The sequence below is a fragment of the Pygocentrus nattereri genome, chromosome 11, assembly GCF_015220715.1.
Source record: "Pygocentrus nattereri isolate fPygNat1 chromosome 11, fPygNat1.pri, whole genome shotgun sequence".
Classification (NCBI taxonomy): domain Eukaryota; kingdom Metazoa; phylum Chordata; class Actinopteri; order Characiformes; family Serrasalmidae; genus Pygocentrus; species Pygocentrus nattereri.
This window is the reverse complement of record NC_051221.1, coordinates 43,360,444-43,374,631: the sequence shown is the minus strand read 5'-3', so window position 1 is coordinate 43,374,631 and position 14,188 is coordinate 43,360,444. Positions and strand designations below refer to the sequence as shown.

Sequence of the window (14,188 nt, the reverse complement as noted above, 5' to 3'; positions counted from 1 at the left end):
CTCTTTACTCCCACCACCGATTTGGTCATGCAGAGGTCACTGGGTGAACATACTAACGGCTAGAGCTTTTAAATCCAGTTCAAAGTAGTTAAAAGAACTTTCATACCATTGCAGTGTGTAATGTGCTATAAATCCAGAGGAAAACATGGTAGAAGAACAGCATTCAGAGTGTTTTCTTCATTCAGAGCACCTTTTTTTTTCTTTCTACAGTTAAGGCTTAGCAGTCTTATCTCTTCCCTTGTTTAGAGAACAGGATGTTTTTAATCATTTTGACGGGTTTTTTTAAACTTCTCCATTTTGATCTTTCCCTTTTCCTCCCTCAGCACCCACCTCCTTTCTGCTGTTTAGCCAGAAAACAGCCATCAATCGCATGGTGATGGATGAGCAGCAAAGCCCTGACATTATCCTGCCAATTCACAGCCTGCGCAATGTTCGAGCCATCGACTATGACCCGCTCGACAAGCAGCTTTATTGGATCGATTCCAAACAGAATGTCATCCGTCGTGCCCAGGAGAACGGCAATCAGGTAAACATCAAGCCATCACTGCACAATAAAGCTGTGCGCTTATTCTTGCTTTAGTCCCAGGGATTCTTCTTCCTGTGTGTTGCCGGGCTGTGACCCCTGACTCCATTATAAGTGCTTTATAATAACCTGTTAAAATAGGGCAACTTGAGAACTTCACAAAGCTTCTTTTGGTATGTGGTTCTCGGCAATGGCAACAAATGGTGGTTGGATAGTGTAGTGGGTAACACCTCTGCCTTCTACACTGCAGACTGGGGTTCAATCCCCCACCTGGGTAAACACCCTACACTATACCAATAAGAGTCCTTGGGCAAGACTCCCAACACCACCTTGGCCTACCTGTGTAAAATGATCAAACTAAGTCGCTCTGGATCAGAGCGTCAGCCAAATGCCGTAAATGTGAATGTAACAGGTATTGGTCAGCTTGGGCTCTGCCAAATGTCAAATTTACAAATTTACAATTTACAAGTTACAGACTGGTCATTCTTTTCCCTCAGAGTATGACTGTGGTGTCCAATTTAATGGGGGGGCACAACCTGGGCCTGCAGCCATACGACCTCAGCATTGACATCTATAGCCGTTTTATCTACTGGACCAGTGAGGTCACCAACGTCATTAATGTTACCCGTACCGATGGCACACGCGTGGGAGTGGTCCTTCGCGGGGAGCATGACAAACCCCGAGCAATCGTGGTCAACCCAGAGAGAGGGTGAGGAGCTTCCAGGATATTCCAGAATATATACTTTACTTTCCAGGCTCGTTTGGTGCTTTTTTTGTACTTGCTTAAAGAAAACAAAGGCTTTGGCTCTTTGTTTTCAGGTATTCTTCCAGTAAGAAAGTTTTTTTTGTTTGTTTTTTTGTTTAGTTTTTTCTTTGTACTTTATTTTGTACTGAACACACAAATAATAATGAGCAACAAAGAGTAAAAGCCTTTTATGTATTTCTATAAATCATTTGTCAATTAATAGACCTGAAGCCTTTTGTCTGTCTCTAGATCTGACGCTTTGTCTTCCACAGGTACATGTACTTCACCAATCTGCAGGAGCGTTCTCCTAAGATCGAACGAGCGGCTCTGGATGGCACTGAAAGAGAGGTGCTGTTCTTTGGTGGCCTGGGCAAGCCTGTTGCCTTAGCTATTGACAACGAGCTGGGCAAGCTCTTCTGGGTAGACGTGGACCTGCGCCGTATTGAGAGCAGTGACCTGTCTGGTGAGTCTTCAAGGAAAGGTTATTGCTTTGAACTCTTAAAGCTGTTTGGGGATTTTTTCAGAAGTAAATGGCATTCCGTTTAGGAAATCTGGAATCTGGAAATAAGGCTACCAAACCACTTTAGTTGGAAAAAGTTTCATATGATGCAGACAAAGGTACATGAACACACCGCCTGACTGTATATCTATTGTGTTTATATAACCCTCCTTGTTTCTGTGCTCACTGTCCACTTTATCAGCTCCACTGACCGTATAGCTGCACTCTGTAGTTCTACAGTTACAGACTGTAGTCCATCTGTTTCTCTGATACTCTGTTACCCTGTTCTTCAGTGGTCAGGACCCCCATGGACCCTCACAGAGCAGGTACTGTTTGGGTGGTGGATCATTCTCAGCACTGCAGTGACACTGACATGGTGGTGTGATTAGTGTGTTGCGTTAGTGCGAGTGGATCAGACACAGCAGTGCTGCTGGAGTTTTTAAACACTTCAGTGTCGCTGCTGAACTGAGAACAGTCCACCAACCAAAAATATCCAGTCAACAGTGTCCTGTTACCACCGATGAAGAACTAAAGGATGACTTACAGAAACTGCAGCAAAAGATGAGCTCACTTTTACTCTGACATTACATCTGTAAGGTGGACCAACAAGGTAGGAGTATCTAATAGAGTGGGTAGTGAGTGAACGTAGTTTTTAAAAGGTGAAAGGGGGATTACAAAGCATGCAGAGAAAAGCAGGTGGGCCATATAAACATGGATATTGAGTGTAGGAACAAGGTTTTAATGTGATGGCTGATCAGGGCGTGTATTTAACTCTATAATTGTACAACCCCTTTCCCAAAAAGTTGGCATGCCATGCAGAATCTAAATAAAAAGAAAATACGATGATTTAAAACTGATTTAAACCCTATATATAGATGAAGATGGTACAAAGACAAAATATCAAATGTTGAAACTGAGAAAGTAGATTTTTTATCATTTTTTTGATATCATTTTTTTGATAATATTTTGAATTTGGAAACTGGTGAAGTGGCATAGTGCTTAAAAAAAAGCAGCTGGTGGAACATCTCACTTGGGGATTTCATCATCTGTGGTACATCATATCACTGAAAAATATTCAGAGCTCAAGAAATCTCTGCATGCCAAAAACCAGCAGTGGGCGCTCGTGTGGTCTCCTCAATTCCCAAACGCGAACGTGTGGCTAAACAAAGAGGTAATGAAACACGGTGGGAAACAAGCCGCCGTCCCAACTTGTTTGAAATGTGTTCCTGGCATCGAATTCAAAATGGGAATATATTTTTCAAAAACATTACATTTTCTCAGTTTCAACATTTGATATGTTGTCTTTGTACTATTTACAATGAGAAATAGGTTCCCACAGGGACAGGGTTGTGTAGATGTGCAGTGTGATGTATATCATGTCAGAGCGGGGCTTCATTAGAGCTCGTAAAAAGCTCGCTCTTCTATATTCGGCTGCTCTTTAGAAGGTATGCTTAAAAAGAAGCTAAACTGGCACCACTGAAGTAATTTTGGTTCTCTATGAAGACAATTTTTTGTAGGTCTTTAATATTTATGATTGAGTTACTCCCCACTTTATAATTGTGTCAGAATTGTTGAACTTGGCCGTCACGTCCCGACACCTTTTTTGTGAGCATGTGCACCGTGTTGGTCACACAGAGAAGGGGAATGTTTCCATGACTTCACCGCAGGCTCCGAGTTGCACTAGCGTAACATGGCCAACGTTCTGTTCAAGAGGTCATAGTGTAAATTGCTGCTTCAGGCCAGATCCTCATTTTAGAGAGAGACAGCGGTAGATGGAGGACTCCGTCGACAGGTAAATGAGGTGAGCAGTAGAGGAAACAGGACAGCTTACAAACAAATGTCTGGATTCATGGAAGCACCTCAATGAGGAAAAAAAATCTTTTCAGAGGTCAGTCAGAGACTCGATCCGTCCTTTTCAATCAATTAAAGCCCTTTGTAGTCGATGTAAGAGACATTTTGAATCTGCTTTAGATTCTCCATTGGTTCTGCGTCTGGTGACTAAAAATGGAGGAAAAAGTTATAAAATGTTCAAAAAATGTTGTTGAACAAAAAAGCTGGCAATGACGGTAAAGTAGTGGAGCGCGTCTAGTAAGCGAACCTTAAGTCGGTAGTCAAAGAGCGTAAATGCATTTTATTAGCTAGCTAGCAAGCAGGGTTAGGGTTGGGGTTGGGGTTGGGGTTAGGGTTAGGGTTAGGGTTAGGGTTGGGGTTGGGGTTAGGGTTGGGGTTAGGGTTAGGGTTGGGGTTGGGGTTAGGGTTGGGGTTGGGGTTGGGGTTGGGGTTGGGGTTAGGGTTAGGGTTGGGGTTAGGGTTAGGGTTGGGGTTGGGGTTGGGGTTGGGGTTGGGGTTGGGGTTGGGGTTAGGGTTAGGGTTGGGGTTGGGGTTGGGGTTGGGGTTGGGGTTGGGGTTAGGGTTAGGGTTGGGGTTGGGGTTGGGGTTAGGGTTGGGGTTGGGGTTAGGGTTGGGGTTAGCAGCCACGGCTTCTGAATCACTAGAATATAGAAGATTTAAAGAAATATATTTTTTCAGGACTAACAACTGTAATAAGAATTGTATTTTATTCTTAATGTGATTTTTTTTTTTTTTTTTTTAACCCATTTAGTCATTTTTTTGAGACATTTGACGAGGCCCCCCACTTCAATGAGCAGATCCCTTTGATAAAGAGCGCTTGGCCCACTGCCTTGTGCTCAGCACATTCCCAGCACACCCCATGTCCTCAGTGCATACGCCACACCAGCTGGAGCAGGGCTACAGTGATAGAAGCTGAAGCTCCGGCAGGGGGGGCTTCAAAGCAAACACACTCTCGGTGTGTTAACAACAAGCCACCGTGCTTACCCCTCCCCCCAGTCGGGGTATTAAAGAAGGAAATGCACCAGCCCACCCCAAATACCCTACAGAGCTTGGCCTCAATTTGTAGGTTTGGAGTGGTTGTGTTCACAGTCGACTACTTGCACAAGGATTTCTGACCTTAGGAGTTGGTTATAATAGTGTTTACACACCAGAATATTCTGTGGAGAAATAGCAGATGCGTATTGTACAGAGTTCCTGCAGCTGTCGTCAGGTGTTCAGTGTGAGGCATGTAATGTTCACTCAAGCTTATCATCATCATTCTATGTCATATTATTATCATTCATTAAAACACATTTATGTTAAAAAATGCTCCACTTCTCTGTATTTCCAAAGTTTGTAGAATTTATATCCCTTTCTGAAGTATCTGTGTCTGACACACCTGTTAACCGACAGGTATTCTTTGTCCTTTGTGGCTTTTTCTGTGTTCACTTTTCTCCCAGTGCGTTTTAGAGGTGGCCTGCTGTACAAAGTGAACTGTGTCTGTTTGTACAGCAACGAAACAAACAAGACAGTAATACCCAGTTAAACGTTAAATCCTAAAGGGTTTAAACTAAAGGCTTAAAATCAGTAGTTTAGTGCCGGCTAGGTGAAAAATATTCTGTAAATCCTGTGTTTACTAGTTTGAAGGGAAAACAGGTAGAGTGCTTTGGTGTTGTCTTCTCTGCACCATGTACTCATGGTCTCTGAATCACTGCACAAAAGTTGTCCTCGTCTTTTGTGAGGTCTGGCCAGGATTCAGACACATTGTAGTCATTATTCTCATCATGCAAAAATGATTTCCCCTCTGCTGTGACACATTAGAGCGTTACGCAAATGCTTCCCACTGCCAAAACATTGTAAATCACTTCTTTTGCTTGAGCTTTACTCGCTTATCCAAATATATCCCCTTTCCCTTTTGGTGTATCGTGTTTGTCCCTTGCCGTTTCCCACACACACTGCACCTCCCCGTAGACCAGTGGGTTCCTTTCCCTTCCCATAGTCCTTCCTGATCAATCCCTTCTCTCCGCTTCCCTATTGCCCTGCCTTTCCCTTCAGGGGCCAATCGGATTGTGATCGAGGACTCGAACATCCTGCAGCCAGTCGGCCTGACTGTGTTTGGAGATCACCTCTACTGGATTGACCGACAGCAGCAGATGATCGAGCGGATTGACAAGACGACACGTGAGGGCCGCACCAAGATCCAGGCGCGCATCGCTTCTCTGACGGACATCCATGCTGTTCATGAACTCGACATGGAGGAGTACAGTGAGTTTTGACCTCCTGCAGCACTTTAATGGAGAGAGATAAGAGAGTCCTTCCTCTTTTGACTTTAATTTGATACTTTTCCACAGGTTTCTAAACCAGACTGCCGCTTTCTTGAGCTTTATAGTGTGGTTTTGGAGCAAATGACTCATTTCACCATCGGTGCAGTTACTGAGTAAAAGATTGTTTATTTAAAAAATACTTTTGCCTCTTGGGGTCAAGCACTTGTCAGTGAACAAGATATGAGCTGACTGCATTGTTTGTCAGATTCAGCCACAAGGAGCTAACATCCCAGCAAAAAGCTAAACCTATTCATAATCAGTGGTGAATCCCTCTTAAAAACAGAGATCAGTTCAAGCCAAGACTAGATTAGGTTGTAAAGCATGCTTTGCCGGTAGCCCAGCGTATTTCTTGCATGAAATATTTCTCTCCCCAGCATCAAAACGCATGTTGTTTTGTGACATATAAACATACACTGTGCTGTCTCCCCAAACGATCCACACATCTGCTCCAGGGAAATGAAGTTCATATGTGGAAAGCCAAACCTGTGGCTGGAAAACCATCATGAATCTTCCAAAATGGGTAAAAACTAAAACCACAGCAAGACCTGATGTTCCTCTCTCTCTGTGTTCCAGATAAACACCCCTGTACCTCTGACAATGGAGGCTGCTCACACATCTGTATTGTGAAGGGAGACGGCACCACACGCTGCTCCTGCCCTGTTCACCTGGTTCTTTTGCAAGATGAGCTGTCGTGTGGAGGTAAGGTCACTCTTTAAACCCTTAAATGGCCCACTTGGCTGGCCCAGTGTTTATTATACACTTGTACAAGCTAAGAACAGCTCAGCTAGTTTGCATTGAAGACCCTGTACTTATTCAGTAATAAGCCTTAGTATGTAACACACTTGGAATCTTAAGGGGTTAAATCAACATCAGTTTGGAGCCCCGAAATCATTATAGGCCTCCAGTTAGTTTGCTGTATCTCAGTGAGCTCAACTTAACAATCAGCCAGTCAGTATGTTGGTGTTTTTTCTTTAGTTTTTATGTTGATAATCAGGGACCGTGCACAGTAATAAAGTTAAATGTAATAGTATTAGCCAACTGTATGATTTTCAGCTGTAAACCCGAGGCCCAATGTTAAAGGCATGAAGACATAAGATAATTGATGATGATGATGATGATGATGCTTCCAGATCTGCCAAAAAGTTCAGCATCGTACATGCATATGCTTGAAAAGCGGAGTTGTTATTGAGCCAGTCCAGATAGACCATTAAATGCCATGCCAGTGCTAACCCGTTTGCTTCTTGTTCCCCCAGAGCCACCCACTTGTTCACCGGTGCAGTTTTCATGCACGTCAGGTGAGGTGGACTGCATCCCGCAGGCATGGCGCTGTGATGGATTCGCTGAGTGCGATGATGACAGTGATGAGCGTGACTGCCCCGTGTGCTCAGATGAGGAGTTCCAGTGTGACAGCAAGCAGTGTGTGGACATCTCTCTGCGCTGCAATGGAGAGATCAACTGCCAGGACCGCTCGGACGAAAACAAATGCGAAGGTACAGCTTGTTTAGGCACTGCTGCTTTTAGTCCTGTAGTGAATTGGACTTCTTTCTCTTCCTGTGATTGTTTCATGTGTGGTTTTATTTATTTTATTGACCGTTTTGTTCCATTTTTCCATTGTTTCCAGTCTTGACGAGTGCTTGTCTGCTTACTAACAAATTTGTCATTGCTTTCCCATCCAGTTTATTGCCCTCCAGATCAATTCACCTGTAACAATGGTCAGTGCATCGGCAAACACAAGAAGTGTGACCATAACATGGACTGCATGGACAACTCTGATGAAATTGGCTGCTGTAAGCTCACTCAGACTTCATTCTATCCCACTGTTACTGTCTAAAAGTCCAGAATGTTTTATGCACATAGGATTTAACATGTTTAATGTAATAATATTCATAATTGAATAATTTCTTTGTCAGACCCCACTGAAGAGCCCTCCCCGCCGCCCACCAACACCATCGGCTCCATCGTTGGCGTTGTGATGACCCTGTTCGTCGTAGGCGCTGTCTACTTTGTGTGCCAACGGGTGCTATGCCCGCAGATGAAGGACGACGGTGAGACCATGACCAACGACTTCGTAGTGCACGGACCATCCTCTGTGCCGCTGGGCTATGTGCCACACCCCAGCTCGTTGTCAGGCTCTCTGCCAGGTGAGACTTGATGGCCTCTTGAGAGTACAGGTGGAAGAACAGAAGTAAAATGAATTGAATTACAGATTCGAGAATAAATGGCATGAGGCCCCCATTCCGACTTATATATAGTATAGTTGTCTGTGTGGAAAGAGTGGTGTATATAAGGCAAGGCTTAGCCATGTTAGTGTAGATAGCAACTGAAACATTTAGTGTCCATTACGTCCTTTTCTGTCAGATTTGCTTTTTCTTCATTAAAGTCCCATGCCCTCTCTTGCAGGCATGTCTCGTGGGAAATCGGTGATTGGCTCCTTGAGTATAATGGGTGGTAGCAGCGGACCTCCATATGACCGTGCCCACGTGACAGGAGCTTCCTCCAGCAGCTCGTCCAGCACCAAGGGCACTTACTTCCCTCCTGTAAGCAGAAAGCAACTTCATATCAGCTCTTCAACTTCCCGAAATTACAGTACTGTGAACAAAGTAAAAACTTACTTCACTTTATCTTTGTAGAACTCAATCAATCAACCTGCAAGAAAAGCCTAAAAGCAAGATAAACATTAAGGTTCTAGTCCTAGTTCTAGATAACTTTAGCCACAGTTCAACTTTGAAAAATGCTCAACAATGGCAGAGACACAGGGCCATCTGGGAAAGGAAGAGGTGGTTGCTGTGAAGGGAAAGCAGTCTGTATTGCAGTCTATATTGCAGTCTATACTGCCTTAACTAGCCTGTTAACACTATGAAGTCAAGGCTGATTAAACAAAGTTGAACCCTTTACAAAATGCCTTACACTTTCTTGTGGTCTTAGTACACATACATGGAGAGAGACTTACCAGAAGGACTGGCTGTGATTTATCTGTCTGAAATCTTGTGGTTAAGTAGGATAATGTTAAATCAGATGTGGCACCAAATGACTGGCTAACATTAGGTAAGATAGTTATGGCCACCCGGGTCTCTGTTTTCATAAACTACTCATCGAATTTCTCTCATATTTGTTCAGCGGGTTCAGAGGGTGGTAACACAGACTAATTTGCATATTATAACGTAGATACACGTGTTGATCGTGGCTGCTTGTGAGTTTACAGATGTTTGTCCTATTAATTTTAGAGCACTTGGTTTTTCCGCAGCTGCCGGCCAGAGGAAAGTGTGATTTGTTAATCCTTTGCTTGGGCAGCAGCCTGAGCTTTGCAGTGTTATTCCAACCTGCCACAGGAAAAATGTGCTATGCATTTGTGACTCTTACCCACGCCTCTCAAATGGCTCCTTCCATTTGAGCAATCTGTGCCTCATTTTTATGGCTGTGCCAAATGCTCTGTTTCCATTGTTATGCCTAAGCGTAACCACAGTCCTCTTGAACAAGCTGTTTTATGACATCTCAGGGTCTTGTAGAAGGAGGGTGAAGTGTGGAGTGTGCAAACTGATTAACAGCCTTCAAGATTCCCAAGCAACGTTTAAATTCTGCTATAAAGGAACGTTTAAGTTTTAAACTTTGAGACGTCGCCTGAGGAATACATGCATAGTTAGAAGGCGTGAGAGCAAGATTTAATGTCCTTTTTCTCCTTTTTCCATTCCTTCCCTCTTTTCTTTTTGCAGATCCTGAACCCTCCCCCCTCTCCTGCTACAGTGCGCTCTCAGTACACTATGGAGTTTGGCTACTCGTCCAACAGTCCCTCCACACATCGTTCATACAGGTAATGCAGAAGACCTGCTATGATCTGACTGTGTGGCTTTATTTTACTGAGGTTAAAAAAGTGACCTGTGGCAGTTACAAAACGCACAAAAACGTTTGTGGCCATACGTGATTTTAAGTACTGTCCCACTTTTGCCCAGCATGTTGGGTCCAGTTGGACACAAGGATATGTTTTCAGGGAAAAGGCAAAGAGGACAGAGAAAGCGTGAAGGGAAGAGAACAAACCCAGTGAAGAGAGCACTACATAGGAATGGAGGGCAGCTATTACTAAAGTAGTGAGCAGACGGAGTCAGGGAGGAAGCCTCAGCTGAGGGTTGTTTTGCTGAAAAACATCCTTGTTTTTACAAATCTAAGGCTGGTTCAGTTCGTTGTTATACATTCAAACAAATGTGATGAAGTGTTTCATTGCTGTGCTGCCAGTAAGCCATCATAACTGTGTTTGAGACTAAAGCTCCAAAACACGTTACCTGAAAAACAGCTGAAGTCATGAATGTTGCCTCTGTTCCAGGGTCCATAATATCCCAATAAAAAACTCAGTGCAGCTTTAAGACGTTTACATGTGTGAATTCCCAAAAACACAAGTGTAAAGTTCTTCTGAGTATCACCGAGTGCCTTTACCTCTTTACTCAAGTTTACTCCTTACTCCAAATGTAGTTGAGCAGCGAAGACATTTGGTGTCCAAAGTTTGCGTCTACGGCACTGTAACTGCACAGCTAATGTAGTTAATAAGTAATAAGTGGAAGCTTATATTTACCACTTAGCAGCTGGCAGACCACTGGCTCTGTATTACGGTGGGTCACTGAACTAGCAGAGCAGTTGTGCTTGAGGACAGGTCAATATTAATATGGGTTAATGTTATTCCCATTCTTCCTCTCGTGCATCGTGCTGTAGCCAAACGTCAGAAGAGCTGGGCGAACGTCATTAGGTTTTTAAGTAATGTTACAAGAAAAGTTTTTTCCTTTCAAATGATATAATAAATAATGCTTAATGTGAACTAACAATGTAAAAAGAGACGCTTTCCTTAGGCTGAATAATGAGCAACAGACTGGATTGTGGTACGACCTGCAGTTACCTGTAAAAGTGCGTCTAGAAAAACTGAAATAATGAGATAATAAAACTAAAATAATGAGATAATAAAACTAAAATAATGAGATAATAAATCTGAAATAATGAGATAATGAGTGTTACAGTACAAAACATCAGTAGCAGATATCTTGAAGCCATCCTTTGCATGTTGGTCGTTGTTGTTGTTGTTGTTGTTGTTGTTACTACTACTAACTACACGCCCCCGTCTTTCCAGCTATAGACCATACAGCTATCGCCACTTCGCCCCGCCGACCACACCGTGCAGCACAGATGTGTGTGACAGTGACTACACACCGGGGCGCCGGGCCCCACCAGCCTCCAGCGCTGTGGCCAAGGGCTACACCAGCGACCTCAACTATGACTCAGAGCCCTTTCCACCTCCCCCCACCCCACGTAGCCAGTACCTATCAGCCGAGGAGAACTGCGAGAGCTGCCCTCCGTCTCCTTACACAGAGCGCAGTTACTCACACCACCTCTATCCCCCACCCCCCTCACCCTGCACAGACTCGTCATGAGCCCTGCCAATCATGTGCAGAACCCCACCCCTCATCTCCCCGTTGGTGTAAATAGCAATTGTGCATATAATGAACTTTTTTTTTTTTTTTTTTTTTTTTAAGAGAAAGTGACTGACGCTTTAGCTGAAAAGCTGTTCTGTACAGAGCAAGAAACAGAAAAAGAGACACTTTGGTGCGCAGAGCTGACATTCTTGTACATTTAAAAAAAAAAAGAAAGCATATTTATATATTTTCTATACAGCGTTTATTGGTTATGCCATAGAGCTTTGTATTATTAAAAGAAATTTGTACATTTTTTAAAGGAAAATTTTATTAAATTCACACAAACATCCATATGTTGCCTTAAATCCAGGAGTTCGGAATCAAACTACCTTCTCTTCGAGGCGGAAGGATTTACGGGAAACGTGGGAAAAGACTGCGGGTGGTTAAATTTCCGATGCCAAATAACAAGTAATGCCATCCTGCTCCACAGCTCAGGGAGAGGATGGAGACGGAAGGCGGACGGCTCCCTCTGATGGCGCTCACTGGTACTACGCTGGGCAGCTCTGTGTGCTTTGCAGCCATTTTGTCTGAAGCTGAAATGCTAGACCTTCTAATCACCTAAAAGCTGGTCCACTTGGAGATCTCCACCAGGAGTAATGGAGAAACACGGTACTTCTGTTTTTCCCACCTTGTTTTTTCATTTTGTATTTCCGGAAAGGCACCGTGCCACACCACTGGAAAAAACGATTCGATTAAAAAGCTGTCAGAACTGTGGGAAAAAGAACCGGACGGGAAACGGCCAGACGGAAGGTGCTGCTGATGCTGGTTGGTGTCCAGTGTCGAGGTTTTGTCATAAAGGTAACGCAGTGGCTGTTCTGGCTTCACAGCTCCAGGGTCTCCAGCCCCGTTTGCCGTGTGAGAGGGAGGTGTGGTGATTTAGCGTCACTCGCCAGGGGACTGAAGTTTCTACAGTCTTGAGCAATCAACCAAAATCTTTTAATCTATTTTCTTTTCTTTTGTCTCCTCCTCCCAACATGCCTGACTGCAACTGTAGACGAGTCTGTGCTGAAGGACACAACCCAAAGCACATCTCTCTCTCTCTGCTGTCCTTTCTCCCTGCCATCTCTTCTCCAGCCCTCAGCACCGTTCATCCTTTACAGGAACTAAGAGAAAAAGCCCAGTACACAATCAAGGACAAGCTTATCGTGCCTGAACAGTTTCTAACAAACTCTTTTACAACATTTTGCATCTTTTCTAGAACACCAGTGCCCGCAAAATGTCCAAATATTTTTGTACCACATATTGTGTAGATACCGTATTTATAAGCTATAAAGAATGAAAAGCATTGTAAATCCTCTCCATGATATCCTTGCAGTACTTTTACCATAACGCCATATACTCTGAATATATGCCTTGCTCTATTTTTCTATACGAATTTTGACCTGAAAGTACGGTGACAATCCACTATGAACACCACAAGCCGAAGAACGTAACTCCATGAATGTTCCTGTTTTGTTATGAAAAACTGTGGAGTTCTTATCTCAAACGGTCTGGTCTAAAATCCAGTATAGCTTCTTTTTATGATTATATCCTGTGCAGTCTATGATTCACATGAAGAGATTGTCTTGTGTATAGTATATGATCATAACGCTACTCTGAGAACCAGACTTGGGTGTTTAATTATTTTTTTTTTCAGTTTGTGGCTGGGTTGGGTCTTTTTAAGGTCTCTTTAAAGGCCTTTTGTGGTGTTTGTCCGTGCTGGTTGTCCGCCGTCTTGTAGCTCAAGCCTGGCTCGTTCCAGTTCCGTGTTAAATTGTTGTGTGTGTGATTGTGGTCGCCTGATGTATGTGGTTGTTTTGTCTTTTGTCTGTGCATTTTGTCTACCGCGTTCTCTCTCAGATGCATACCTACACCAGCATGAAGACTCTGTAGTTTTTCCTTTGACCTTTTTAACTCCTTTTTGACACCTTTTATACACTGTATGCTGCGGCAGCCACTTAAAGGGATTTTGCTGAGACTGCAGACGAACGTCTAAGCCACATGCGTAGCTATGTGGACAGTACGCGTGGGCTGTGTTGGGCCTGTGGTCTGATCCAGTACTTTTTCTTTGTTTAAATACAAAAGGAAGTTTTGAGTTGGCTCGTTAAGCTGGCATGTTTGATGATAATTGGGGTCTTGTATTTTTCCTCCTGAACCCCTGCGCATATTCTGTTCAGTAGTTGTTGATGTTCAGGTGTTATTCAGTAACTTAGTAACTACAGTCGAAACTACTAAATTATGTAGTTTCTAGTCTGAACAGTTCAGCTCGAGTTTAAGGGGCTGAATTTACATCCCACCGATGCGAGTTTAGAAAAAAAAACAAACTCCCAGAAACGTGGTCTATACAGACGTCCAGCCGATTCAGCTTCCAGTCAGTGGATTTGAACTGTGCACGTGTTTTTTCTTTTGGACATTTTTAACCAAATCTGTACAATCACACTGCTGCCTTTCTTTTGCCCAGCCTCCACTGCATCTTCACTGTGATTCTACAATTTAATCAAGAACAGCATGTGGTACAATCAGATGCACCTCAGATCTGGCCCCATTTCTCCTTTTAAAACATTCTCCCTACTGCAAGAACCTCAGGGCAGGCGCCCTTCCGCCAGAGTCGGGTCAGTCCTGTCATCTCATCCTCCTACTGCACTTTACAGCACCTCAGCGCAGTTACCGGTACAACAGCACACTAACCTGAAAACAGTGTGTGAACGAGAGTAAGTGTGTCTGTGTGTGTGTGTGAATGAGTGAGAGTAATTGTGTGTGTGTGTGTGTGTGTGTGTGTGTGTGTGTGTGTGTGTGTGTGTGAGTTAGACTAACTGTGTGTGTGTGTGAGTTAGACTA

At 43.6% G+C, this 14,188-nt stretch overlaps 1 protein-coding gene across 1 annotated transcript in view; it reads left to right on the top strand.

Annotated features, from left to right (window-relative positions):
- Positions 1–13,710, top strand: part of lrp6 (low density lipoprotein receptor-related protein 6) — a 64,013-nt gene extending 50,303 nt beyond the window's left edge. Inside the window, exons 13-23 of the mRNA XM_037542630.1 lie at positions 324–526; positions 1,021–1,232; positions 1,541–1,731; positions 5,653–5,862; positions 6,495–6,620; positions 7,175–7,411; positions 7,598–7,708; positions 7,832–8,062; positions 8,322–8,458; positions 9,632–9,729; positions 11,029–13,710. Coding sequence (XP_037398527.1) covers positions 324–526; positions 1,021–1,232; positions 1,541–1,731; positions 5,653–5,862; positions 6,495–6,620; positions 7,175–7,411; positions 7,598–7,708; positions 7,832–8,062; positions 8,322–8,458; positions 9,632–9,729; positions 11,029–11,329 — 2,057 coding nt within the window. The 3' untranslated portion in view covers positions 11,330–13,710. The remainder of the gene's footprint in view (positions 1–323; positions 527–1,020; positions 1,233–1,540; positions 1,732–5,652; positions 5,863–6,494; positions 6,621–7,174; positions 7,412–7,597; positions 7,709–7,831; positions 8,063–8,321; positions 8,459–9,631; positions 9,730–11,028) is intronic.
- Positions 13,711–14,188: the final 478 nt, after the last annotated feature.